The 26,361-nt window shown below is 39.1% G+C and overlaps 1 protein-coding gene across 3 annotated transcripts in view; it reads left to right on the top strand.

Moving 5' to 3' along the window:
* The window catches only part of KCNIP4 (potassium voltage-gated channel interacting protein 4), a 1,124,788-nt gene that overhangs the window by 992,060 nt on the left and 106,367 nt on the right, over nucleotides 1-26,361 (top strand). The window contains exon 2 of one of the 3 annotated variants that reach the window (XM_064584333.1): nucleotides 4,983-5,084. The exons of the other annotated variants lie outside the window; for them this stretch is intronic. Coding sequence (XP_064440403.1) covers nucleotides 4,983-5,084 — 102 coding nt within the window. The remainder of the gene's footprint in view (nucleotides 1-4,982; nucleotides 5,085-26,361) is intronic. 3 annotated transcript variants of the gene reach the window in all.

The raw sequence follows: 26,361 nt of genomic DNA, 5'->3' as shown, positions 1-26,361 counted from the left end.
TCATCCCAGGGTCTGTTTCTGTTGATCATTTTTCTTAAGAACTTGATTACGGGTCACATTTTTCTGTTCCTTTACATGTCTGCTCATTTTTGATAGCTCGATGGACATTGTTACAATGCATCGTAAGTAGTTTGGATTTTGTTATCTTCTTTTCAAGTGTGTTGAGTATTGTTCTGGAAGGCATTCCATAGTTACTAGCACTTCCTTTTGGTCTTACCAACTTTCGTTCTATTATTTGTTAAGATAGATCAATTTTGGTTTTATATGTAGTCATAGGGTGTGGCCCTTACTCTAGGAAATGATCCTTACTCCGAAAACATAGCCTGTCTGAGCTCTCCAGTGAATGCCAGTGGTACTTACTGCAGCAGTGTGGTTTCTTCCCTTCCTTACTTTTTTTTTTTCTTTTTTTTCTTCTGGGTCAGAACTTCAACATCTCCCAGCATGACATGACTTCTGGTATTTCCATTCAATTCTCAGCCCTTCGGCAGCTTCTGCCTCCTAAGTATTATCGAGTCTGATCTTGAGCATGCATCACTCAGCCCTTGATCAATGACTGCATTAGTCAGTGTTCTCCAGAGAAACAGAACCAATTGGAGATAGATAGATATGTAGATAAATATAGAGACAATGAAAGATTGGCTCACACTACTATTGAGGCTGAGAAGTCCCACCATCTGCCAGGAAAGTTGGTGGTATAGTTCCATTCCAAACCCAAAGGCCTGGGAATAAGGAGTGCTAATGTCTGGGGGCAGGACAAGATGGATGTCTCAATTCAGGCAGAGAACAAATTCACCCTTCCTCTGACATTTGTTCTATTCAAGCCCTCAACTTACTGGATGATGCCCACTGGCATTGGTGAAGGTGATTTTCTTCACTCAGTCTACTCATTCAAATGCTCATTTCTTCCAGAAACACCCTCACAGACATATTCATAAATGATATCTTACCAGCTATCTCGGCATCTCTTAGCCCAGCCAAGTTGACACATAAAATTAATCATCACAATGACCCACATTTAATCCTCACATAAATCCTCCCCTCTGACACACACACCAGTTCTCTCCTTTCTAACACCCTGTCCTGCAAATTCCAGTCACTCTGGGAGTCCAGAATTCTGATGTCTGTAAGCATGATCTGCACCTCTCTGAACTATGGAAATAACATGCCAACTAGGCAGAGAGATCCAGGGCATTTGTGGAACTCACCTCCTGGATTTCTTTTCCCTCAGGTACTACAGTTCTACATTTCTTGTTGTTCAGTACTTGAAAACAGTTGCTTCATATGGTTTGACCAGTATTATGGTTGCTTATAGTTGGATAACATATTCAGCAACATTTACTCTCTAAAAGCTGAATGCAGACATCTTTAATCTTATACTGCAGTAGGGAAGACATATGTCAAATATATAATTGTGTCATCAATTGTTTTAATTATATTCAGGATAATGCCATGAAAGAGAAATATAGGAAACTCTAGGAGCATATAATAGAGCTGTTCATAATCTAGCTTCATCTATCATGTAAGGTTTTCCTCAGAAAGTGATATTGAACTGAACTCTCAAGGCAGACAGGAGTTAACCAAGCCACAAGGAGGTAAAAAAGAAAAGAAAAAAAAAGTTCAGTTAGAGGTAATAGCATCTGGAAAGGACCTGAGGTAGGAGGGAATATCACGTGCCCAACGAACTGAAAGAAATTAATATCTAACATCTATTGAAAGTACATTATGAAATTATGAACAATCACTGTGCTAAATAAATGCTTTATATATTATCTCATTAGAGTCTAACAAATTTATGAGGTAGATACTATTACTAATTCATTCTGTTGTCGAGGAAACTGAGATTCAGAGAGATTCAATAAACTTACCCAAGGTGGTGACATACTGGGAACTGGTTCCAGGCTGTTTTACTACAGTGCTTGAACACTCAACCACTACACTTTAAGAGGAAAAGAGCAGAATTATCTGGTAGCAGAGAAAGAGAGGTGTGGACATAGAGGAAATTATGTGTAGTCTACAACCTGACTTAAGAAAGCTAAATTTCTCATTGAGGGGAAAGCACTATAAAAACAAGGTAGATTAAGGAATGCACTTGTCGTGATGAGCACTGGATGAGGTATGGAAGTTTTGAATCACTATACTGTACCCCTGAAACTAATATAACACTGAATGGTAACTATACTGGAATTAAAATAAAATAAAATAAAATACTTGCTTTTCCACATCATTTAGGGGACTTTGTTTATATCATTTTTAGCATTTATGATAAATCATATTCTTATTTATTTTGAAGGAAAAGACCCTAGAGAATTTGAATAATGTCTGTAGTCAAATAAATGTTGATTTGTTCATCTACCAGGAAGTAAAAACAACTTAGAAATCATATACAATTTATATTTAAATGTATTTCTAAAAGGGGCCTTTAAACTGTATTTTTACAACCAATATATTTTAGTATAAGTCCTTTTGTTTTACAAAGAAAAGACAGAAACGCAAAGAAGTTTAATAACCTGTCCAAGGTCACTCAACTTGAAATAGTAAAACAGGGACTAAAATCTGGGGCTTCTGACTCCTGATTAAAAACAGCAAACTGTCTACCTTATAGTCCAGTTCAAAAGATGCTCCAAGGAAGAACATCATTAATTATCAAATTGGGGTGGAGTCAGGGAGTGACCATTAATAATTCTGAGTGCTTGGGAAGCAGGAAGCTCCCTCCCCTACACCCAGACCTGAGAGCCCAGCAGCTGTTATAGATAGAGTGAGCTTGGCAGTTATCAGAATTTAAGGGGAAAGGAGGAAACCAAGCAACTGGCAAATATTTCTTGAGTGTTTGCCATATACCGATTTCAGGGGTGACTATGGAGTTTGGCTGGACATCAAGAAATCAAACCTGAAGTAAAGGAGCTGGGTACAAGGTAAAACTAAAGTCTCTCTCTTACTGCAGATGGCTGGTAGAAAATTTTCTTTCTAATTCCTTATCAGAGAAGGGTCTCACCCTATTGTAGGATGTGATACCCATAACAATAGAGTGTGCAGCAGGAATAACAGAAAGATAGAGCAGAGGATGGAGGAGGCCCTTTCCTTCAGGAAGCTTGGAGATACAACAGGGAAAGTTTACCAGAAGCAAGTGTGTTTGAGTTGAGTTTTAAAGGCTGCATGGACATATTGAAGTTGATCATTGGTGAAGGGCCACCAGACTGTGCATACAATGGCAGGGGGGTTGAAATGTCACAAAGAAAGAGAAGCAGAATGTCCTGCTTGGAAAGCAATAATAAAACAAAATCCTAATGTCCCAGAGGAAGTTTACAAAGGAAACAGTACTTAGATGGATGTGTCCCTCTACAAAAGTACAAGGAAGAAGCCAACTAAGGAGTCTGTTTTATGTAAATCAGATTTATTTTATAAGTTTAAAAGCTTACTTAGATACTAATCAAGGAAATTAAATCAGGTCTTGTTTTGGTATTGAAAGTAAATTTATTCACTCATTTGTCAGACATTTATTGATCTCCTTTCATGTGCCAGACCATCAATTAGAACTTGGGATATCAAGTAAACAAGACATTTCACACCATATAAATGTCAAGGGCAGAGGAGAGACTTTTGTGAGTTCCAACAAAGGTAAGAAGAATAGCCTGGTCACCGGTTGATGTTCCAGAGCAAGAGGGTGGTGGAAATGCTGTTCAGAGAGTGAGGCATGGCCGGCTCATGCCGGGATTAGGGTCTATGGTAGGAAGTGTGATTTTTTTCCAAAGAATAGCGTGAAGGTTTTAGAAGGCGTTTAAGCAGAGAAATAATATGATTTGATTTATTATGATTAATAGACATATATCTACGACTTCACTGTCATCCCCCACACAAAAGATCTATCAGGTTTTTACCCAGTGCACACTGATGATGGAGTGGAACAGCCCCAAAGGGAAATAGATTAGCAGGCTTGTGGTCAGAACTCCTTATAATTCCAAGGTAGGAATTATAAAGTAGAAAAGCAACACATGATACATTTGCCAGGTCCATATTATAAAGATGGAAGATGGTCTAACCTATATTGAAATTGATTCTCTTGTTATTGCCTTATATTCAAACACCTTCTGAACTAATTTGGAGGGGGAACTATATATATATATATAGATATATAATATCACCATGCAAATTCGGGCTCTGGGTACTGAGTGGGCAAGTTGATGATGAGTTGGACAGTTGTGGCTCTTGACACCAACAGTTGTTTCAAGCATTTACTAACTTGCCCACCCAAGTGCTACTGATTTTCCTGGACTCCTCCCCAACCATCTGAAGTCACATATACAACTCTATGCATTCCAGGGGTTAACAGTTTGTGAACACACCTTGCTTCTTTTGGAATTATTCTGCTTGAATAATTCTGTCCATTAATGTCCACTTGTGAAAAATGCAAAGGATTGTTGCATCTCTGGGCATGTCCACTTATGTTAATGAGGCTGCATATCAAGGACATCTATTGTCTCACTTTCAGGGAAGGCAAAGGTACTAACAGGTGATTGCGGTGTGACTGATTCATGCAGGGCATCTATGACCTCTGTAACCAAAGATGGGGAGCAATAAGAACAGAAAATTGTCACATGGGCCCCAACTCTGGTTTGAATATAGACATTTCAATCTAGTTAACTCTTTCAGTGATCTTCCTAACCTAAAGCTAAAAAAAAGCCACCAAATTTTACTCTTACGGCTTGAAAGACAGACTCGCGAGATTCTATTTCCACTTTCTAATGCAACATACAGAAAAGTTTTGAAAAGAAAACCTAAACAATGAGAAAAACAGAGCGGGGAGAAAAGGATTTCTTTTCTTTTCTTTTTTTTTCCTTCTGGGGTCCCAACCCTCTGCCTGTGATTGCCTGCTGAGCAGATGGCTGCATCCATACCCTGCCTGCCCAGCTTCCTGTGATAAGCCGTGCAGCATGCCCGTTTCTCTCCGCAGACAGCATTAACAGAACCCATCGCATATATTCTAGGTTTCCTCTACGCTCAGAACAGCACCAAGCGCAGCATTAAAGAGCGGCTCATGAAGCTCTTGCCCTGCTCAGCTGCCAAAACGTCGTCTCCTGCTGTTCAAAGCAAGTTTGTTTTTGTTTTTTTTTTTCTCCCCCCACGCCACATGTTTGTTTCATTCCTTTAGGTCTGCATGCACTCCAGTTCTCTGCTTCTAAAAAAAATCAATATATTATATTATGCAAAACCAAGTCTGTTGATGTACTCTTGCGTACCCAAATACCCGGCGGAACTTTTGTGTGATTGTGAGGCCCTTCCTGTCTGGCAGACTGATGGCACAGTGTTAGTGACAAGAGCCTGGGCTCCAAAACATTTGGAAATTTCTGTTTGATCTGAGAGGTGAGAGTAGCCTTGCGATGACCATGGCCTAACTGGTTGGCAGGGCTGCTACACACTTCAACCTGCATCACCTTGTAGATTTCCTGACTCACATCTATGCATTTGGCTCACACCATTCAGATACTGCCAAACTTCAGAAATATCACTAGGTTAGAAAAACTACTACAAAGTGGAAACCATTTACACAAATGTGAGGGTGTTTTTCCTTTTTTTCTTTTTAAGATTTTATTTATTTGACAGAGAGAAACACAGCGAAAGAGGGAACACAAGCAGGGGAAGTGGGAGAGGGAGAAGCAGGCTTCCCGCCGAGCAGAGAGCCTGATGTGGGGCTCGATCCCAGGACTCCGGGATCATGACCTGAGCCAAAGGCAGACGCTTAATGACTGAGCCACCCAGGTGCCCCCACAATTTTTTTTTCAAACATCAAACCACTGTTAGAATCAGACAGAGAAGGTGGTGTTCTTTGGCAGTGACAAAACAGAGTATGAAGAATCTGGCTAGCACATTCTATGTGTGGGGCTCTAACCCATATCTTCACCAACTCTCTGTATATTCTGCCTCACCATCTTATAGGAACTGATGGGCTCAGTGTTGTAAAAAACGTGAATGCCCTGAAATTTCACTAGTCTCCACAATGCAAATGGAGAAAATACAGAAAGTACCTCAAACAACCCAATACATCCAGTCAAAAGTCTAAGGATAAAACAATAACTTATTTCAGTGGCATTGGTTAGACATAATATATCATAATAATAAGATTTAATTAATTCACTTATTCATTTGCCATAAATGTATTATATGTCAGTTCCTATTCCCATTTGGGGAGATATAGCAGTAAATAAAACAGCTTTAAAAAAGTCTTATCCTACTAGAACATTCTGTGGGGAGAGGGGACAGGACAAAATTACTTTTATTAATGACAATCTGATGGACAAAAAATTTAAATTATGGTTGAGATCTATTGCTTCAATTTTTTCCATTCACTGCACACACCATGCACACTATCTCACAAACAAAAACATAATGTGTCATCAGCAACCTAAGAGGCCATAATCCCAGAATAATGCCCCAACCCCGACCATCCACAATATTGAAGCTGCAGACGTTTTTATTGCCACTATTTGTCAGCAAATGTTTGTTATTAGAGCCATTTCTTTCCTCCTTTCAAGTTGGAGTCAAAATTGCCAATTTACCAGATATTCACTGAAAACGTAGTCATTTGTACACAGTAGACAGGTAAAATATAACTTTAAAATGGATTCCTATATTCACTTGGGAAGAACAAAATTGCTGGGTCCTATTAACACTCTTCCTGCACCAATCCCTGGCAAAGTCAGACCCCAAATAAATGGGCAGTGAGGATGCAATGAAATTTTCAACTATAAGTGTGAGGGAAAAGCCAGGATCTTTCTTGAGAGGAAAAAATAGTAATAATAAAAGATACCAAAACATGAGCAGAATAATTCTAAAAACTGACATTTTTATAAAAATAGGATTTCATTGAACTGATGCTAGACTTGGACTATGACCCCAAAAGTTCTGCAAATATACCTCCCTTCCCCACTAGCCACCTGCCACAAGAACACCCCAGAAAACACATCAATTCCATTGCTGTATCAGAAGGGCATTATTTGTGCGTGGGTCCCTATCCATGATCTGGCCCTAAGGGGTCAGGCACAGGACTTAAAAAATGCTATGAGAGTTAGAGCCAGGTGCCTGGAGGGGCAGAGGACCCTAGGCCACCAGGAGAAAAAGCTTGACCACCGAATGTCTGCATGCTGGACCACAGAAAGAAGGGTTGGCTTGACGGGGCTCGTTCTAGGCTTGAGTGAGCTGCACAGTGGCTGAGGGAATGTTCTCCACCACATCCCATGAACTTTCAAAGCTTAGGGGCCAAAAGGTAGTTAAGAAGGGCCAATACTCATTCTAAATTCCATTCTCTTTTCCAGGAAGACAGATAAGAAAGGGCTCTTCATTCCTCAGGGCAGGAATGTGAGATTTATCAATACCATGCAAATAACAAAAGAAGAACTATTTCCTACAGAATGGCCAAAACTCCTGCTGAGTTATGGAGTGCTTAGGTTTCTAGTCAGAGCACTTGAGAGTTTGAAGAGAGTCTAAGAAGACTTGTAGCCTCACCTCACATTGGGTTCCCAGACAGACTCCTCTGTCATTACCAGGGAGATGCTCTGCTTCATCAGGGAGACACCCATTTGGTGGTTGTCAGCTTTAAAGAGCATTCTTCCTCATGCTCTGCCCAATCAGCCTCCTTTCTAACTTCCAAGCATCTTGGTCCTAGTCCAATGCTTGAGAGTAATCTGTAGCACTTGCTCCTTCCTTCACAGGACAGTGCTCTTCCTCCTCCTCCCCCTCCTTCTCCTTCAGAGCTGGGAGGGCAAGTGGTTTATTCACCAAAGTCACTTATCTTCATGACAGTAAATGTAGAAAGCATAAAAAAAGATAAGAAATCACGCACACACACACACAGACCACACAACATACTCCTAATCCTAGTGTATTCCTCTACTTTGAAGTAACTGCGGATAATAAGTAACATCTTTTTCCGTCAATGTGTGTGCATTAATGATCACATCTATACCAAATTTTTATCCTTTTCTTACATTGCATGCTTTCATACATATTAACCCTGTTATTAAAAATGTAAATGGAATTTTTAATGGAAGCATATTATTACATTGTAAAGTGACAGTATCCTGTTTTTGACCACATTCCCTGGCTTCTGAATATTTAGATTTTTTCCCTTTTTCCCTTTTCATCCCATAATATAAATAGCACTGGGATAAACATCTCTGTGTATGCCTTTTAGATTATTTTTTCCCCAGATTTGGAATATTGGATGAAAGCATTAAATTATGTGAATGCAAGCTTTCTCGTGTATTTTAGAAAGTTGTTTTTTTGAGTTGGCCTTTTAAATATTTAAACACATCATGTATATTACCTCTTGAGTTTTTTGTTACATAGATTTACTATCCTCAATATCTGGAAATTATACACATTTTATAGCCATTTGTTAAATGTAGACTTGAAATATTTCTTCTGCTGTTTGTGCTTCAGAAGAAAGCATTAAAAGAAGTAGCACGTGACAAAGAGTTTCTACGTGAGACATTGTTATAGCCAGTATTAAATTTTTGAAAATCAAACATATTACTCATCTTTAACAAAAGGAAAAATAACAAGCCCCAAACGTTTTGTGTTCAAGCATACTTCTTAACTATGGAGTTTGAGATTCTCAGGCAAATTCTAAGTGCCTTGGAAAGATACTGGGGAACAACAAACATGGCAAACCTATGCAGTGGCCTCTCGTGGAATGGGAGTAAGAGACATGATTCAAATGTCTTCCTCCTGACATAAAACACCCCAACAAGAGTGAGAAATGGGATAGGGACTGAGGCTGGGGACACCTGCGCTGTGAATTAAGGATTAGCTTTTAAGTTTGGGCCCCTGTGCCCTGTGTAGCCTATTGCCCACTGCTCTTTGAGCACCTGACCCTAGATGCAGATAAGAGCACCAACCAGATATGGGAGCCTGGTTACCTTTACTGGATCCCACTCCCTGACTTTCTCACATCACTCATGGAAAGCTGTCCACTTGCTGAAATTAAAAACAACTTCCTTTCACTTTATGCTCCCCACCCACCATCTTACTGACCACTAAAGTCTGGTCAATTTTCTCTCTGAAATATCTTTTACATGTACTACTGTCTTGTGTGAGGGCTCTTGCTCAGACCCTCATTATCCCTTCCAAGAACTACCAAAAGAGGCAGATGGAGGCAGGGTGGGCTTTAATGTCATCCTGGCATGCATTTGAATTCCTCTTGTGCCTCCTACTAACAAAATGCCTGGAGTTATTTAATTAAATTACCTGGACCCTAAGTTTCCTTATTTGGTCATTTGTTCACATTATTTTTTTGAAAAACCATGCGTTTTCCACATGATTCTAGGCATTGGCTTTATAGTGGAGGATTAAGACCTATTAGTTCACTGTCTTCATTGAGTTTATATGGGAAGAAAGATGATAAACATAAAAACAAAGACAATCTCAGAAGGTAAAATAAGTCAACCTGTGGCAAAGTAATGGAAATTGAATGCAAGTGGAAAAGATACTTAGTCTGGATCAGGCAAAGCATCATTGATGAGGTGACTTTTGAGACCCAAAAGCACGAGGAGGCCCATGGTATGAGGGTCTGGAGAGAAAGTTCCAAGGAAGAGGACACAACAAGAGCAAAGGCTCTAAGGAGGGAAGGAGCATAGCTTATTCATGATACAAAAAGAAAGACCATTGGGATCACCAAACAAATGGGTGGTTGTGGGATTAAACAAGATAACTTATGCAAAGTACTTAGTACATGAAACATCATGAGTATGAATATATGACAAGTTATTAACTCAGTTGAGAGTCCCAGTCAGGTTCTCAGGCTGGTGTATTATTTTCCCTGTATAATGGCTGAGGAAACTGAGGCAAAAAGAAGTTAGACAATTTTGCCAGTTAACAGAGCTGGGATTGTGACTCCAGAGCCTTCTGTCTTCATCACTTCATCAGGCTGAGCTGCACTGACCACCTCTGATATTGACTGAGGAAGCCCTTTTAGGGTGTATAATTGTAGCTCTGTTTCACACTTGGAATCACAAGTCTTCAAATTGGAAGGAAACATGAGAAAGCATTAGGTCTGGTACTCTGCATCCAGGAAGGTAGGCCTTACATCCCCATTTCACAATTGAGACAACTGGGTTCTGATAGGTTGTAATAATTTGTGTAGAATCTACAATTGAGAAGTTGGAATGAACCCACCCCCAAAATCCGCTTAGTCCAATGCTAGAGATGCATTCAGTGAATGACTGCAAGATATAGGACTGTCATATCAATAGAACTCTTACTGGAAAAATTCAAGGAGAGAGTGAAGGGGGATTTCTTTTTTTTTTAAAGGTTTTTTTATTTATTTGAGAGAAAGAGTGAGCAAGAGAGAGAGAGAGAGTACAGGAGCAGGGGCAAAGGGAGAAGGAGAAGAAGATTCTTCTGCTATGCAGGGAGCCTGATGCCAGGCCTGATCCCAGGACTCTGGGATCATGACCTGAGCTGAAGGCAGACACTTAACCAGCTGAGCAACCCAGGTGCCCTAAGGGGAATTTCTATCTAAGCAAAAGTTCATCTTATTTTAAATGTTTTAAGTATTTAGTCTATTACAACAGCAACAACAACAACAATAGCCTATTACAAGGAATATAGCCTATTTTATATGTGAAAAAACTGAGATCTATAGAAAGGAAAGGATATTTCAAAATAGCAGAGCTATTAAAAAAATCTAGGATGAGAAACTAGACTCAAGTCCAGTATTTTCCAACACTGAAATTCTGTGATTTGGTATAAGTCAGGGTTCTGGCAGGAAACACAAGGCACTCTTAAATGGGGCCATGGAAGGGAGTTTAATGAAGGGATTGTTTGCAAAGATAGGAGCGGGGATTCTAGACCCAATAAGGCTGGTGAAGCCCCCAAGACCCATAGGAGTGAAGTTATTACTTCTATAGCCATCATTACCAGAGAGGAAGAAAGCTACAGCTATACCTATAACTATCAGAGAGGGTTGCACAGCAGGGATACTGGCCCTTGGAAGAGGAAAGCAGCCACTACAACCCAACCTCCAGCCAGGAGGGACCCCCCAAAATAAATACCATAACCCCTCTCTTCCTTCTCTCTGATCTGTTGGTGCTTCCCATTGGGTGGAGGGCAAGGAGTTGAAATAATATCCATAGAGGCCAGTCTCCAAGCCCTAGAACAGCATGTAGAAGGATAGAGGGAGGCTCTGGAGGCCAGCTGGAGGTGTTTTCCAGCTTCTCTATATCTTGGAAGCCAGGGGTTGGGGATCTACAAGACCAGTAACAATTCTCAGAATCAGTCACACTGTTCTTCTTGGAAGATTTGTTCCCAGTTTCATGATAGGCTGACAACTGGCTGATAAATGTATGTTGATATTGAGTAGATAATTTTAGGATCAAGGAATTTAACTAGCTTTTTCATGAATGGCTTAGTATCAAGAAATCCCTAGCTACTCTACTCAAGGTGAGCACAAAAACTTTTTCTTTAAAATATAAATGTTGTCAAGTCTGTGGCTATATCTCCATTTCTCCTTATTAGATAACTGAGTAATTCATTGTGTCTCTCTATGCCCCAATTATGTTTTTATAAAGTAATCATTTTTCCCTATTCATTCAAAGGACATTACGGTGACCAAAAGATTACTTACTAGATAATAATCAGGAACAAATGCAAAAGATAAAATATTAAATACTTGATTTTATGTGTTTGTATTTATATACATGTTTTTATTTAAATTTGTTTCATAATATCTTCCCAGTAAATCTGAGCACTCCCATTCAATCAAAAAACTGATTCGCTAAATGAAGGCTTCATTCCAGTAGCTTTTGTTGTTGATTTGAGCAAACACAGGAGAGTGAATGCAACATAATAATTGTGGGGTTAGACGACTCCATCAGTATACTGCCTTGTATAATTGCAAAACATGATTTCCTAACTTTCACTTCAGATTTTTGGTATCAAATACAGCATAACATTTCAGTGTGTTCTGTTTTTGCCTGGCAGCATATTGATCATGGAAAGTTTTAGATGTCTCTCTTGGAGAAGAAACATCAGCACTTGGCTGTTGGAGGATTTGTTTTCAAAAAGTGATTTAAACAGCTAACATGCTGTCAATTAAAAATACAACAGTAAACTCTGGGAAATTTTTTAAAATATTTAACCTTCTGAGAATTACTCAACCTCATGCTAACTCTTTAGTGACTTTAGGTAAAAACTCTGACCTGGGCATATAGTCAGGAAAATCTTTGTAGGAACAGAAGCGTAACTCATGAAGGTTTGTAAAACTTACTTTACAAGCAGAAAACAAGGTCCTTTAAATTCATTATATGTATGAGCCCTAAAAATGTTACATTCAAATACTCAGATGTTATTTTTATTTATTTAGCAAGCATCTAGTACTTATTATGTGGGTGGTACAGTTCTAAGTGCTTTGCACAGTTTAACTCATTATGGCTCTATAGGATAGACTCCCTTTATTATTCCCATTTTACAGAATAGGAAAATGAGGACTGAGAATCATTATCAGTAAGATGTGTGGGGGCAGGGGAAAAGGTTGACCCAGAAGTTGAGCTTCAGAATCTGTACTTCACCAGCTCTCCAGTTATGTTCAGTGTTTTGATTGGTTTTAGAGGTTTTGTTTTTTTTTTTTTTTTCCCACTTATCTGCTCAGCATAGGACAAGCCTTGTGCAGCCCATATTGTCCAGAGAGATGGTGGTAGCCCCTTGAATGAGTTGTTTCCCCTCCCTGGACCTCCGTCTCACCATCTACAAATGAGAAGCCCAGACTGTGTCTCAAATTCTCCTTCCAGATCTAGCATTGCAGGAGCCAAGAAGATGGCACTTCTTATTCCCGGCTATGACAAATGATAGATGTTTCAAAGCTAGCATAAAATTTCCTCCTTTTATGGCACTTCACTACCTCTGGAAGCAGGAAGTGGGGAAAGTTAGAACTTCAACACTTAACCCAAATTGCATACCAGTCGGCGCTACTATTTACTTGCTGTAAACTACGTGTTTTACTGATTTGGATACTTGTCCCTGGCGTTTTTATGGTCTTTTGTAGTTTTTAAAATTCTTTATCCTGATTATCTCACTTTATCCTCGTTAAATTCATGAGAGAATGACAGATCACAAGGGTTATACTCTCCATTTAGCAAACTGAAAAATGGAGAGATTAAGTGGCTTGTCCAAAGCCACATAAGTATTTAGTGACAAAGGGAAAGATGAGCATTCTTTTTCCTGGTCCATCATATATTTGCCAAGAATCTTCATTAAACCAGGAATGAGTCTGAGTGTAAGAAAGACAGAGACAGGAGTCCCAGGACAGCTGTCTCCTGTTGGCAGGTTTAGTGGATTTCATTTCAACATGGCAGACATTTATGGAGCACTAATTATTTTTAAAAGTAATAGCTCCAGGAACAGGGGAACACATAAATCACTTCCTCTGAAGGCTGACATTGTACTAAAATAAACTAATATGTATAGACATCACTCAGATACAATGAATACAGGTAAATGCTGTGAGAAGCAATATGAGGAAAGTGTTAGTGTTAAGAAGTTAAGGGTGAGGGGCGCCTGGGTGGCTCAGTTGGTTAAGCGACTGCCTTCGGCTCAGGTCATGATCCTGGAGTCCCTGGATCGAGTCCCGCATCGGGCTCCCTGCTCGGCAGGGAGTCTGCTTCTCCCTCTAACCCTCCCCCCTCTCATGTACTCTCTCTCTCTCTCATTCTTGCTCTCTCAAATAAATAAATAAATCTTTAAAAAAAAAAAAAGAAGTTAAGGGTGATAACTCTGGGACTAGCCTATTTGGTTCAAATTCTGGTTCTGTGACCAACTAACTAGCTATAGAAGACTTAGGTGAGTTGTTTACTCTTTCTGAACTTCAATTTCTTCATCTGAAAGGTGGAAATGTTAATAGTAAATATTCCATATACTCCCCCAAGGAGTAAATAAGCATGTGAACTGTTTACAACAGTGGCCAATAAATGTTAGCTGCTGATGCTCTTATTCCACGAGGACAATGATGATCACAATTATAGCCACACAGAGAAGGGATTAAATCCCACCTAAGTGCATTTCACAAACAGGTAATATTTCTTCAGGGCCCTTTGGAGAATAATAATTTCACTAGAAGGAGAAATAAGAGGAAGAAAGTTCTAGGTAGTTGAAAAGATGAAGCTTAAGATAGTCAGGAGGTGTGAGAAGTGGGGAAGAGAAGCCACCAAACAAGGTGAGCTGTGACTGGAGTCTGAAGGTTCTTACTACCAACACAATGCTGGACTTTACTAATAAAAGGAGGCAATGAGGAATCACATCCAAGCCTCTTATTTATTTATTTATTTATTTTATTTCAGCTTTATTGAGTTACAATTGACACATAAAATTGTAAGATATTGAAAGTGTACAACGTGATGATTTGATAGTTGTATAGTTGTGAAAGGACTCCCCTCCTTTAGATAATTAACACGTACATCACCTCACATATATATTGTTCTTGTTTGTCTGTTTTTGCTTTTGGACAGAACTCTCTTAGGAAACGTCAATTGCACAATAAGTGTTATTAAATATAGTCGCCATATTTTACATTGGATGTTCAAACACTATTCATCTTCTAGCTGGAAGTTTGTACCCTCTGACCAAACTCTCCCTGATTTCTCCACCACCAAACCCTGCTGGCAACCACTTTTCTACTCTCTGTTTCTATAATTTTGACTTTGTGTTTTTTAGATTTCACGTATAAATGATATCATACAGTATTTGTCTTTCTCTGTCTGGCTTATCTCACTTAACATAATGCCCATGTACTATCACGTATAGTAGGATTTCTTTATTTTCCATGGCTGAATAATATTGTTATATCTTTATACCACATCTTCTTTATCCATTCAGTAATTGAGGGGCACACAGCTTGTTTCTATTTCTTGGCTATTGTAAATAATACTGCAATAAATATGGAGGTTCAGATATTGCCTCAATGTCCTGTTTGCATCTTTTTTTTTTTTTGGATAGATACCCAGAAGTGGGATTTTTGTATCAAAATGGAAGTGATTCCTTTCTTGACTGGGTTTTCAGATGGCTAGAGCCAGCCAATAGTCAAGGGAGTTGAGCACAAGTCCAACTTTAGAAGGGTTGATGGTGAACTTGAAGCCAGGGAAAAAATTGGCAAAGGATCAAGAGCAACATTTGAAGACAAGATACAGAGTATCAAAACAATCAGCAAAAACTAGTTGGGTATTGGTTTCTAAATCAAGGAACCAACAAAGAGTCAGAGTGATAAAATGACTCAAAAATAAATTTTAAAAAAATCAGAAAGCAAGTAAATTGTTGAGGGAGAAAAAAACAAGAGGAAAATCAGTTGGAAAACTTTTTAAAAAGTCTATGTGACAAACAATATCAACAGTTAACTCTTGTTGAGAACAACATTATTCTAAGCCTAAAGAATTATTGCAAACATTTACTGTAAACCAGTGAGGAAGGCAAAATTATAATCCCCCCTTAGATGAGAGACTAAACAAGGAAATTAAATCACTAACCCAAGATCTCCCAATTACTGTTAAAGCAGAGCTTTGATCTTGAACAACATAATGCCAGAGCTTTAAGTCTTCACCACTAGACTTCTCTGCCTACAAGAGAAAACAAAGGCCTAAATATAAGGCAATAGTGATAGAAGATGATGCTCATGGATTGGAAGAATTAATATTGTTAAAATGCCCACATTACCCAAAGCAATCTAGAGATTCAATGTAATGCCTATCAAAATATCAACAACATTTTTCACAAAACTAGAGCAAATAATCCTAAAATTTGTATGGAACCACAAAAAACCCTGAATAGCCAAAGCAATCTTGAGACAAAACAAAACAAAACAAAACAAAAAACAAAAAAAACCCCGGAGATATCACAGTTCCAGATTTCAAGATATATTACAAAGTTGTAGTAACCAAAAGAGTATGGTACTGATACAAAAATAGACATAAAACCAATGGGACAGAATAGAGAGCCCAGAATAGAGAGCCTATGGCTGATGCTCTGACATCAGCCATAGCAACATTTTTCTAGATATGTCTCCTTAAGCAAGAGAAACGAAGGCAAAAGTAAACAGTTGGGACCACATCAAAATAAAAAAGATTTTGCACAGTGAAGGAAGCCATCAACAAAACAAAAAGCCAGCTTACTGAATGGGAGAAGATATTTGCAAATGATATATCCAATAAGGGGTTAATATCCAAAATATATAAAGAACTTAACAACTCAACACCAAAAAAACAAACAATTTGGATGTCCAATTAGTGACTCTTCCATTAGAATTAAGGTCTATGTGAGCAACGATTTTGTTGTTCATTCTAGTGTCCACAGTGCCGTGAACAGTGCCTGGCTTGTAATAAGCACTCGATAAATAATTGAAAGAATGAATGAATGAATGAATGAATGAATGATGAACTGTTTCTAGTATCCAGAACCATGCTAGGCATTGATGGTAACAAGATAACTGAGATAGATCTCTTGTCTCCAGATGTTCACATCACAGAAGAAATGACAGATATTCAATCAGGTCAATGATACATAAAGCAATCAGAGCAGACAATAGACAACTATGCATGCTGGATGGAAGTCTGAGGAGACTTGTCTCTGTGAAGCCCTGTCTGCATTGAGATAAGCCTTAAAGAGACTAAAGAGAGAAAGTTGAGGAGGAAGAAAGGCAGATCTATGTAGAAGGAGATGGTGCAAACAAAAGGATTAAAGTTGACAATGCAGGCTTTGTTCAGAGAATAGCAAATTGTCCAAGATATGATGTCATACGGTGTGTGGGAGGAAATGACAAGCGGTAAAGCTAGGTTATTGTTTCAAATTCCATTCCAAAAAACAGTCCTATTCCTTTGTCCATACCAAAGTGGAAGAGTATAAAAGGTCTATTTTAAGTGCTTTCTACACATTATTTCATTTCAACCTCTCAACAACCCTTTGTAGTAAGTCCTATTATTATCCCCGTTTATGGATGAAGAAACTGAGGCATAGAGAGACTAAACATCTTGTCCAAGGTCACAGAGCTAACAAGAGTCAGCAAATGGATTCAAATTCAAGAAGTATAATAACAGAGCCCTCAATCCTGAAGATTCTAGAACAATGCCTCACTAGTAAGTGTGCAGTAGTTATTAATATTATAATTGCTGCCCTTTATTGATTAATTACTGTATGTCAGTAATTTCTCAAAACAACTTTATGAAATTGATATTAGTATTATTCCTAGTTTATAGACTTTAAAATTGAGGGTTAGGGAGGTCAAACGCATCATCCAGTATCAGAATTGAGAAATAGACCCAGGAGAAAATAATTGGAGCAACTGAATAATTTGCTAGAATGAGTGCTCCCAGGTACTTTTCTTCTTATTGTAAGGGTGGCAATAGGTGTCACCATAATTAATGCTAATATTACTACAAATAACAACAATATTATGATTGTTCACTATGTCCCAGTCACACGTACCAACTCATTTTATGTCCAGAGTCATTCTATACTATAATATCAGGTTAGATTTTACTCTCATCTTTATGGCATTCGACATCCGGCAGAACTAAGTCACAGAGAGTCTTACTAACTTACCCTAGTCACACGTAAATGTCCAGCTGACATTTGAACTAAGCAAACTAACTTTCTCTGAAGCAAGAAACTAGCTTAAACCTAGAAAGAACATAACAAAACCTAGATCACTGCTTGGTTTTCCTAATGCTCTGTTTTAAATAAAGCCATGACAGGAATGCCTGGCTGGCTCAGTCGGAAGAGCATGTAACTCTTGATCTTGGGGTCATGAGTCATTGGGCGTAGAGATTACATTTTCAAATAAATAAATTTTAAATATGGCCATGGCAGATAAATGTTACTGGCATCCCTGATATTAGCCCCAAAACATCCCCCTGATATACCACCAAAAATTTATTACCAAACTTACCCAAACTTTTTCTAATTCCCTACATAATAGATTCCAGCTATTTACTGTCTACTTGCTAAAGCAACACACTACCCAGTAACATCTTATGAATCAAACATTATACTTTATATAAATAAAATTTCTATCCGTCTGGCTAATATCCGTTAATGAATGCTGACTAGACTTATTGTGGTGATCATTTTGCAAAATATGCAAATGTCGAATCATTATGTTATATAGCTAAAAGTAGTATAATATTATATATCAGTTATATCTAAATAAATAAACAATAAATACATAAAATGTCCATGTTTATTCTTTTTCATTAGGCTTTAAATTAGCATTTTAAAAATATATCACCTGCATTTTATCTTCTGAAACGAAGAGAACAAAGCCTGTTCTTAATGACCCAGATCAAAAGTTGGTCATTGACCACTTTGTTATATTATTTGCTATAATAGGCTCATGTGCCTTTTCAACTTTATGTTCCCTCCTCTGTCCTCGGGCAATCAGCTGTCACTTCTAGACTTTAGAGTCAGTACATTTAGGTTTAAGTTGTCACTCATAGCTTCCTGTTACTATGTCCTTCATAAGTTACATTACTTCCAACCCTGATTTCCTCATCCATAACAGCAGGGTGAGAATATTTGCTCATAGGGTAATCGTGAGGTTTAGCTATAATAACGAAAGTGAAAGAATTCTGTTTACTACAAGGTGTCAGCTGTCAAATGTTAGGCATCATTACCGTGACTCATGGGCTTCTTTTAGTTTGTACCCCTTCTTTCCCACCCCCAGCTGCTTCCAAAGTGGAGTGGGAAGCTTATTAAAATTGTGGGTGTAGTAAGCATGGGGACACTCTTATTGAGATAGGACATCATGACAGGCATTTGGCAAAGCGCTGTACTAGGAGTCAAGGGGAGCCCGGTCTGCGCCCAGATCTGCTGCTGTGTGCGCCATGGCCTTTCACTTACAACCGCTAGTACTAAGGCTTTATATTTGAATATAAATTTACAAAGTGAAGGGGCTGGATTCAAAACCACATTCAGTTCTAGGGTAACTCTATTTCCTGCCTAGAGCCCTTTTGCTGCTCAATTCCTGATTCTAGGTTGGATGTGTGATTTCCAGGTAAGTGGAGCACCATCCTCCTTCCTCTTCTATGGTAGGCAGAACAACAGAATAGTTAATGACGTGAATCCTGCAACCAGAGTATCCAGAGTTCATATTCACACTCTGGCCCTGCTACTGTGTGACCATGGGCAAGTTACTTCATCTCTCTGGGCTAGTGTCTTCATCTGTAGAACATAATTTAGTATCCCTAGTGTGCTGATGGGGATTTTATGAGTTAATATAAGTAAAGCGCTTACACAGAGCAAATGCTAAAAAAATGGTTTGTTATTATTATTTGATTTTAAAGACAAACTAAAGAAAGTCTATCAAACTTGAGGAGAAACTCTTTTGTTAGGGCATTTTTAATTTAGTGAGCTCTCGTGGACTATCTTACTTTATCTCTCTCCATGTTTCACCATTTTTAAAATTTTCTCTTTGATTGTATTCCCTCTCAGCTGTTGACTTTCCTGACTAGACTATCAATCTTTTGGGTCTATCTTGATGTGTAAGTTCAATCATATTCCTTGTTTCCTTCTTACCAAACCCCAGCATTTCTACTGTAGATTTTCTCTCCGTGTAAAATGAATTGCAATATAATTTTTATGTTGCTCATTTACCAAAAAGCAAGTAAGACCCTACCAGCTATGAAATAATAGCTCCCATCATAAGGAGTCACACATGATTTGCTCCAGTAGTAATATGGTTACACTAATAACAAGCATTCCAATTAGGTGCTTATATTTTAAAATCTAAGCTTGCATGAAGAGTTATTATTTAGGTTTGTAAATAAGGTAGAGATGACCCATTCATGAGTGCCATGAGAAATAGCTCCAGCAATCGTCCCCTGAGTAGTTATATTTTCTAAGTGATTGAATCCAGTCATGAAATTGCAAAGTAATTCAAGTTCTCCTCGAATGGAAATTTTAATGTCATTGTCAACAACCACCTCTAACAAAAGATGTTCAAAATAATTGGCCATTTTCAAAATACTTTTTATTTTCCATGTGATATATGAATATTAAATAAAGTACTAATTATGAAGGGTTTTTTTGGTCCTAACATAATTTCAGGACCAGAACTGAAGACACACGTCTGATTAAGAAAAATTGGGGGGCTTCTAGTTGTTTAGGGTGGTCTGGGGTGTGCTAGGACTCCCGCAGTGTTTTGGAGGGATTGATTGCTTTCTACTCGTGGGCTGTGCTCCATCAGCTTGGAGTTAATTGCTCATGTACTCTCTATGTGCACCTGAAAATAGCTCCTGGTGGGTGGAAAGGTGCATGGCTGTGAACACAGCAAGAGTCAGGAGGGCTCCCAGGCCTTTGGATTCTTGAGATAAAGTTTTTAAATTTGGCAAAGTTTAAACAGTTGCTTACTGTGCTTGTCCCAGGTTTGAACTCTCCACCGAGAGAAGTCAAATGATTGAACAGAAAATAGATTTGTGTCAGTTCCCAGCAACCCCACTTATCAGCTGTGTGAACTTAGGCAAATTCCTTAATTCTGAAAATCAGTGTCCTCAACTGATTATAATGCCAACCGCTCTGAGGACAGTGAGGGTTGGAGCCAAGGAATGGAATGCTCTGTGTATATGGTATTCTCTCAATGCCTGTACAAGTTTTCAAAGTAGGAAGAAAGAGAGGAAACAAATTGCATCGGTACCATGTACAATAGCTTTTGAAGTCTTCACCTAGACAGCTTGATCTTTGTCCTGCTGGGTCAGACACGAACATTAACCAAACAGTAGCATCTACTCCTTATGCTAGACATTCTCACAAGTTGTTTTCTATGGTTATAGTCAAGAATCTCCCAGTGATGTTTAGTGTAAATCTAAAACCTGGAGCAAAATTCACCAAACGACCCTCCAATACCTGCCACTGGACAAAGCCTCTAAAATCAGATGTAGCATATCATTAGGAGGTAATCATCCTCATCATGATTTTATTGCCATACTGATTAAGTCACTATTAAACCAATTTAATAAAGCATAAACACTAGGAATAAAGACTCAAAAGGTATTTTTATAAACGAGATAAAACAATACAAGTCAAGCCAGCTGAATCTTTGGCTAGACAAATCAATTTCAGCTCAAATAGGATTTTAAAGTAATAGTGTTTATGATCTTTTATAATGAAAAACGGATACACTATGTAAAGAAGGGTCACGTTGTATTGCAAAATGGACCTCATGTAGATACATCCATTATGTTTGGGAGGCTTATAGTAGTTATTCACTGATTTCAGATGTTTTTACCGAGCATATTTAGTGTGCCAAACTAGCACCCTACTGTCAAACTGATGCAGCCAGGGGTCCGGCCAGTCCTAGGTGGAACGAGGCAGCAGCCTCCCGGTGTCCCATGCTATGATGAAGCAAGTACTCCTCTCTGCGTACCCAGCCTGGGTTCTAAACCAAATTTCCAAGTGGAGGGACATTATTTATAAAATCGTTTTATTTCAGCATCACAGGCCTTGTTTACAAACACTTGCTTTAGGAAGGCAGACCTCACACTCATATTTGTTTGTAAAGCAAGATGTTCTATAGTTATGTTCTGGAGGGTATGGTTTGACCTTGGATAGAGTCAAATTCGCATAATTATAAGTTGGGCTGTAATAAACTTCTGCTGTAGAAGACAAGTTGTGAGAAAGAGGAGAAAGATGCCTATTTTAAAACCTCATTCTGTTGTTCCCAGGTGATTTGAACTCTAATTTCTAGCCCAACTGTGTCATGGCCTGAGGGGACTGTTTACTCAGACGTAGGACAACCTTGGCCCTGAGAGAGTTAAATCTAAGAAACAAATAACAAAGAGACAGCTGGGAAGCTCAAGGGTGTCTGGGTTTGGGAATTAGTTGTCTGATTAAAATTAAATCTGTTAGAAGATACATGAATTAAAATGCTATTTGTATTCAGCTTGTCTTGGGATGCAAAAGCAGCACTGAATTAGCAACTCAGCAAGATGCCTGCGGAGTTAAATCTTGGCAGAGGCCTGGAGATGATTCAGGTGGCCAGGGTCCCACCTGGTCCTGGTTTTAATCTTAGACACACATTTCTCGATGGTAAAATGTATAATAGCACACAGTCTTTTTGTTTTTTCCAGCTCTGAGATAGCATCCCTTCCACACCTTGTTCTATTTGTTTCTAAATCAGCACAGCATCGACTGCCACCACGGTGATCTCTCCAAGGCACCCAGACATGGTTCCCCTGAGGCATTGGGGGTTCAGTGGCAGTCTAAAATCTTTTTTCCCCTAGGATTTTAGACTAATAGATAGATAGATAGATAGATAGATAGATAGATAGATAGATAGATAGATAGATAGATAGATTTTGGACATATATATATAAAATCTTTTTTCCCCTAGGATTTTGGACTTATATAGAGAGAGATTTTGGACTTTTATATATGTATTTCCAGCTCTTAAAATAGCATATTGACTGAGCTCATGATCTTTGGTGTTAAAAAACCAGGGGTCAAATCCCAGTTCTGTCAGTTACTTGCTATGTGACCTTGAGTAGATTATTTAAGTTCTGTGAGTCCCAGTTATTCCTTGTAAAATAAGGGCAATAATAGGTCTCTCACAGCATTTTTGTCAGTATTAGAATGAGATAATACCCAGCCAGGCTTAGAGCAAAAGCTCTCTATACAGTGGTGATTTTTATTAACAATCCCAGCAGAATGCTTAAAAAATAGGACTTTAGGGTGCTAAAGACACCTGTGTGCCTCATTACTAACTAGCCATTTGAGCTTGAACAAGTTGCTTAGACTTTCCAAACCTCTGTTGTCTCATCCCTAAAATGGGGATGAAAATCCCTCTCTTGGGGGTGCCTGGGTGGCTCAGCCGTTAAGTGTCTGCCTTCGGCTCAGGTCGTGATCTCAGGGTCCTGGGATCGAGCCCCACATCGGGCTCCCTGCTTGGTGGGAAGCCTGCTTCTCCTTCTCCCACTCCCCCTGCTTGTGTTCCCTCTCTCGCTGTGTCTCTGTCAAATAAATAAATAAAATCTTAAAAAAAAGAAAATCCCTCTCTTGAACAGTGTAGTAAAGATAAAATGATATAATGGGCTTGCCCACCATCCAGTGTTCTCTGGGCAAATTCTGTGAGCAATAAGACTTGCTTTTGTGAGTGTTGTGTGTCATTTGAATATAGGTAGATGTATCTATTTACTAGGGCTACCAAAACAAAATGTCACTGACTAGATGGCTTGAACAGCAAATTTATTTTCTCACAGTACTGGAAGCCTAAAATCAAGATGTCTGCAAGCTGGTTTCTATTGACATCTCTCCCATTGGCTTGCGATGGCTGCTTTCTTGCTGTGCTTATACATGGCCTTTCCCCTCCGTGTGTGTATCTCTCTCTCTTCCTATAAAGAAACCAGTTATATTGCATTAAGGTCCCTATGACCTCATTTAATGTTAATTAACTCCTTAAAAGCCATATCTCCACATACAACCATACTGGAGGTTAGGCCCTCAACACACAAATTTTAAGGTGATACAATTCCACCCATAATCATGTCAGAAATCAGACTGTAGGAGATAAAGGAGGAAGCAGGAGATAGAAAATGGACCCAGTGGATCTAGTCAACTTTTCTGAGACATTTGACAATGCAGAAAAGGAGAGGAGATAAATATTTTTTTTTATCATTCTTATTTCTGTTAGTGTTGAGAGAGAATGTGACAAAGTAGAAAGAACGTAAGATTTGGCATCAGAGACTTGGGTGTGAATCCCAAGTCAGGTCATGATCCCAGGGTCCTGGGATGGAGCCCCGAATTGGGCTCCCTGCTCAGGGAGGAGTCTGCTTCTCCCTCTGCCCCTCCCTCTCCCCATGCTTGCTCTCTCCCTCTCAAATAAATAAATAAAAATCTTTAAGATAAAATAAAATAAAATCCCCCTAAATGCATGCTGCTAAAAGGTGGTTGAGTCAACTTGTGGATTTCAAGTCCTGTGCAGAATCATGCTGTGCTCTCCAGAGTTTGCCTCCAGGAATCAGTCTTGATTGGATTAGGTGGTGTTGCTTTTTTTTACTGTCTGCTGGTGAATTGCTGATGATTTCAGGTTTTTAGAGCCTATCAGCCTCCTAGAAATAGAAACAGCCCTTTGGCAGTTAGGAGTCATTAGGAAGTAAGGTACTAGTCAGCTGGGAAAACAAGAGTCCACAGATGCTTCAAGTGTGGTGCTTTGAATATTGTGCGTGCTGCTCATCCTATCACACACTTAATTCAATTACACTGACCTTCCGGCTCTGGGTCTTTTGTCTCCGTCTCAGCCTCAGCAAGTCTGTGACCGCTGGAGGAAGAAAAGTGTGTTGGTGGTGTGGCTCAGATTGCTGGGTGGTTACAAAGGCCAAAGAACGAATGCGCTGTTTTGTTTCTTTCCAGTGGAAGGGTCATGGGTCTAGAGAAGTTGTGCAACGATTGAAGGACTACTCAGAAAATCTGATTAAAATTTCCTCTGCTTTTGCTTTTGCTGTGTTTCTCAGAACAAGGCGTGGAGAACACAGTGATTCCAAAGAAGGCATTTAAGGTCTACCAATGGTCCACAAACCTCAGTTTCAGAAATAATTTTCTAGAGGGTTGCTAAGGTTCAAGGGGTCCCAGGGGAATGGAAACTTTAGTAGCAACATCATTTGTTTGCTGATTCACCCATTCATCCATTAATTTATTCATTCATACACTAAGTAATTCTTGAGTGACTATGGGGTACCAGAATCTGTTAGGTCCAGAGGATATACATATCCGTAAGACATTGCCCGTGTCTTCAAGGAACTCACAATGGAGAAGGCAGGCATGAACAGTTCGTAATGTTATGTTTTGCATGCTTCATGAGAGGTAGGTAGGGTGTGAGAACTCTGTCCAGGGAGCTACCAGTTCTGTATGGTGGAGCAATCTGGAAAGGCTTCAAAGAGGAGGCAGTAATACTTAAATTAGATCGTAAGAGATATATACATTTCAACAGGCAGAAAGAAGAAAAAGGAACATTTTAAGCCGAGGGAATTATACTGTAATCGATTCAAAAGAAGCTTACGTGAAGGTATTTTTCAAGAAAGCAGAGTCTTTCTATCTGGTATTATCTATTTACATCAAGTCTGTTCCAGGGCATTTATTTCTGCATTGGCAACTACAGTAACAACAGCATAGTCTAATTCATTGGATCAACAGCAATCTTAGGGAGTACCTCCTCCCTAAGCTCAGGACCTATTGAGTAGAATCAACCCATTCTACTCAAATGTTCCAGTGAATGAAGGGGAAAATTGAAGGAGCCCCATTTGGGCTTTTTTGAGTTTCCCCGTAAAGTCCAACCTGAGGTCAATTTGTGAATGCCTAGCTGCCATTTCCCCAGCCACCCGTAGGCCTCTACACATCCTTCAGGTGCATATCTCGCTTACTTTCACATCAATTTTATGCTTGTCAGATCGAGTTTATTCTTGGCCTTCCCATCTTCTCATGTCCCTTTTATTATTCCTTTCCATCCATCACTATCCTGCAGCTTTTCCATCTCACTGTTTCAAAATAAACTATTATAATATGAAAAGTACAGAACAAATGTCTGCTTTTATCCCCTCTTCCCCATTTTGACAAACATGACAATTCTAAGTACCTGTTTCATTGCCATTATTGGTCTTTTGTAAACTTGAGGGCAGTCATTAGGACACCCCAGGATTAGGGTTCTGCGGAAACTTCTTTATCCCTGCTCTGTGAGAGCGCTGGCCCATCACTGCACTTAGTGAGACAGGGAAGGAAGTAGGTACAGGTGTTAGTGAAAGGCAGCACTGAGTATCAGAATGATGTGACTTTTGGCAACGATAACTATATTTCCAACTGACACATAAGACATAGAATTGGAACACCCTGGGTGCAGAGTTGATGAGAAAAAGCTCTTCTCCTGAGCTTCACTTATCTGAGTTGGAAATCTGTAGCTAAGAGGAAAGAATATAATGGAGGTTAGCAAGCCATGGCGTCAGGGCTGGGCCTGGATGCTTCTATTCCTGTTGAGTTCTTTAGCCAAGGTGTGGATTGGCAGATGGCAAGAAGAATGTCTTAGGCCTCCATTGGGCCCCACTGCAAAAAAGCTGAAATTAATCAAGGATCCTATACTTTGAGACCTGAGCACCCAGATCCTAATATATTCCAACACCTTCCAAATAGTGGTCTACAGGACCCTAGGGCAAATATGTATAGGTTACCAGATGTGACTTGTGGGGAGAAAGGGTTCTTTGGACAAACACACTTTGGGGTCAATTGGGTTAAACAAAGTTAAACAGAATTGTTTGTTGCACATCCTCTGGAAACCTTTAATTTCCACTGTTTTGGTCCCAAACTATGTTAGCATTTACAGCATTTCCCAGATTTTTATTCTTTTTACATAGAGCA

This window comes from Mirounga angustirostris, unplaced genomic scaffold (assembly GCF_029215605.1).
Source record: "Mirounga angustirostris isolate CCGP_5_RB_7025 unplaced genomic scaffold, mMirAng1.0.hap1 SCAF_2, whole genome shotgun sequence".
Lineage (NCBI taxonomy): Eukaryota > Metazoa > Chordata > Mammalia > Carnivora > Phocidae > Mirounga > Mirounga angustirostris.
The sequence above is the reverse complement of the archived record's forward strand: the minus strand, read 5'-3'. Positions and strand labels throughout refer to the sequence as shown.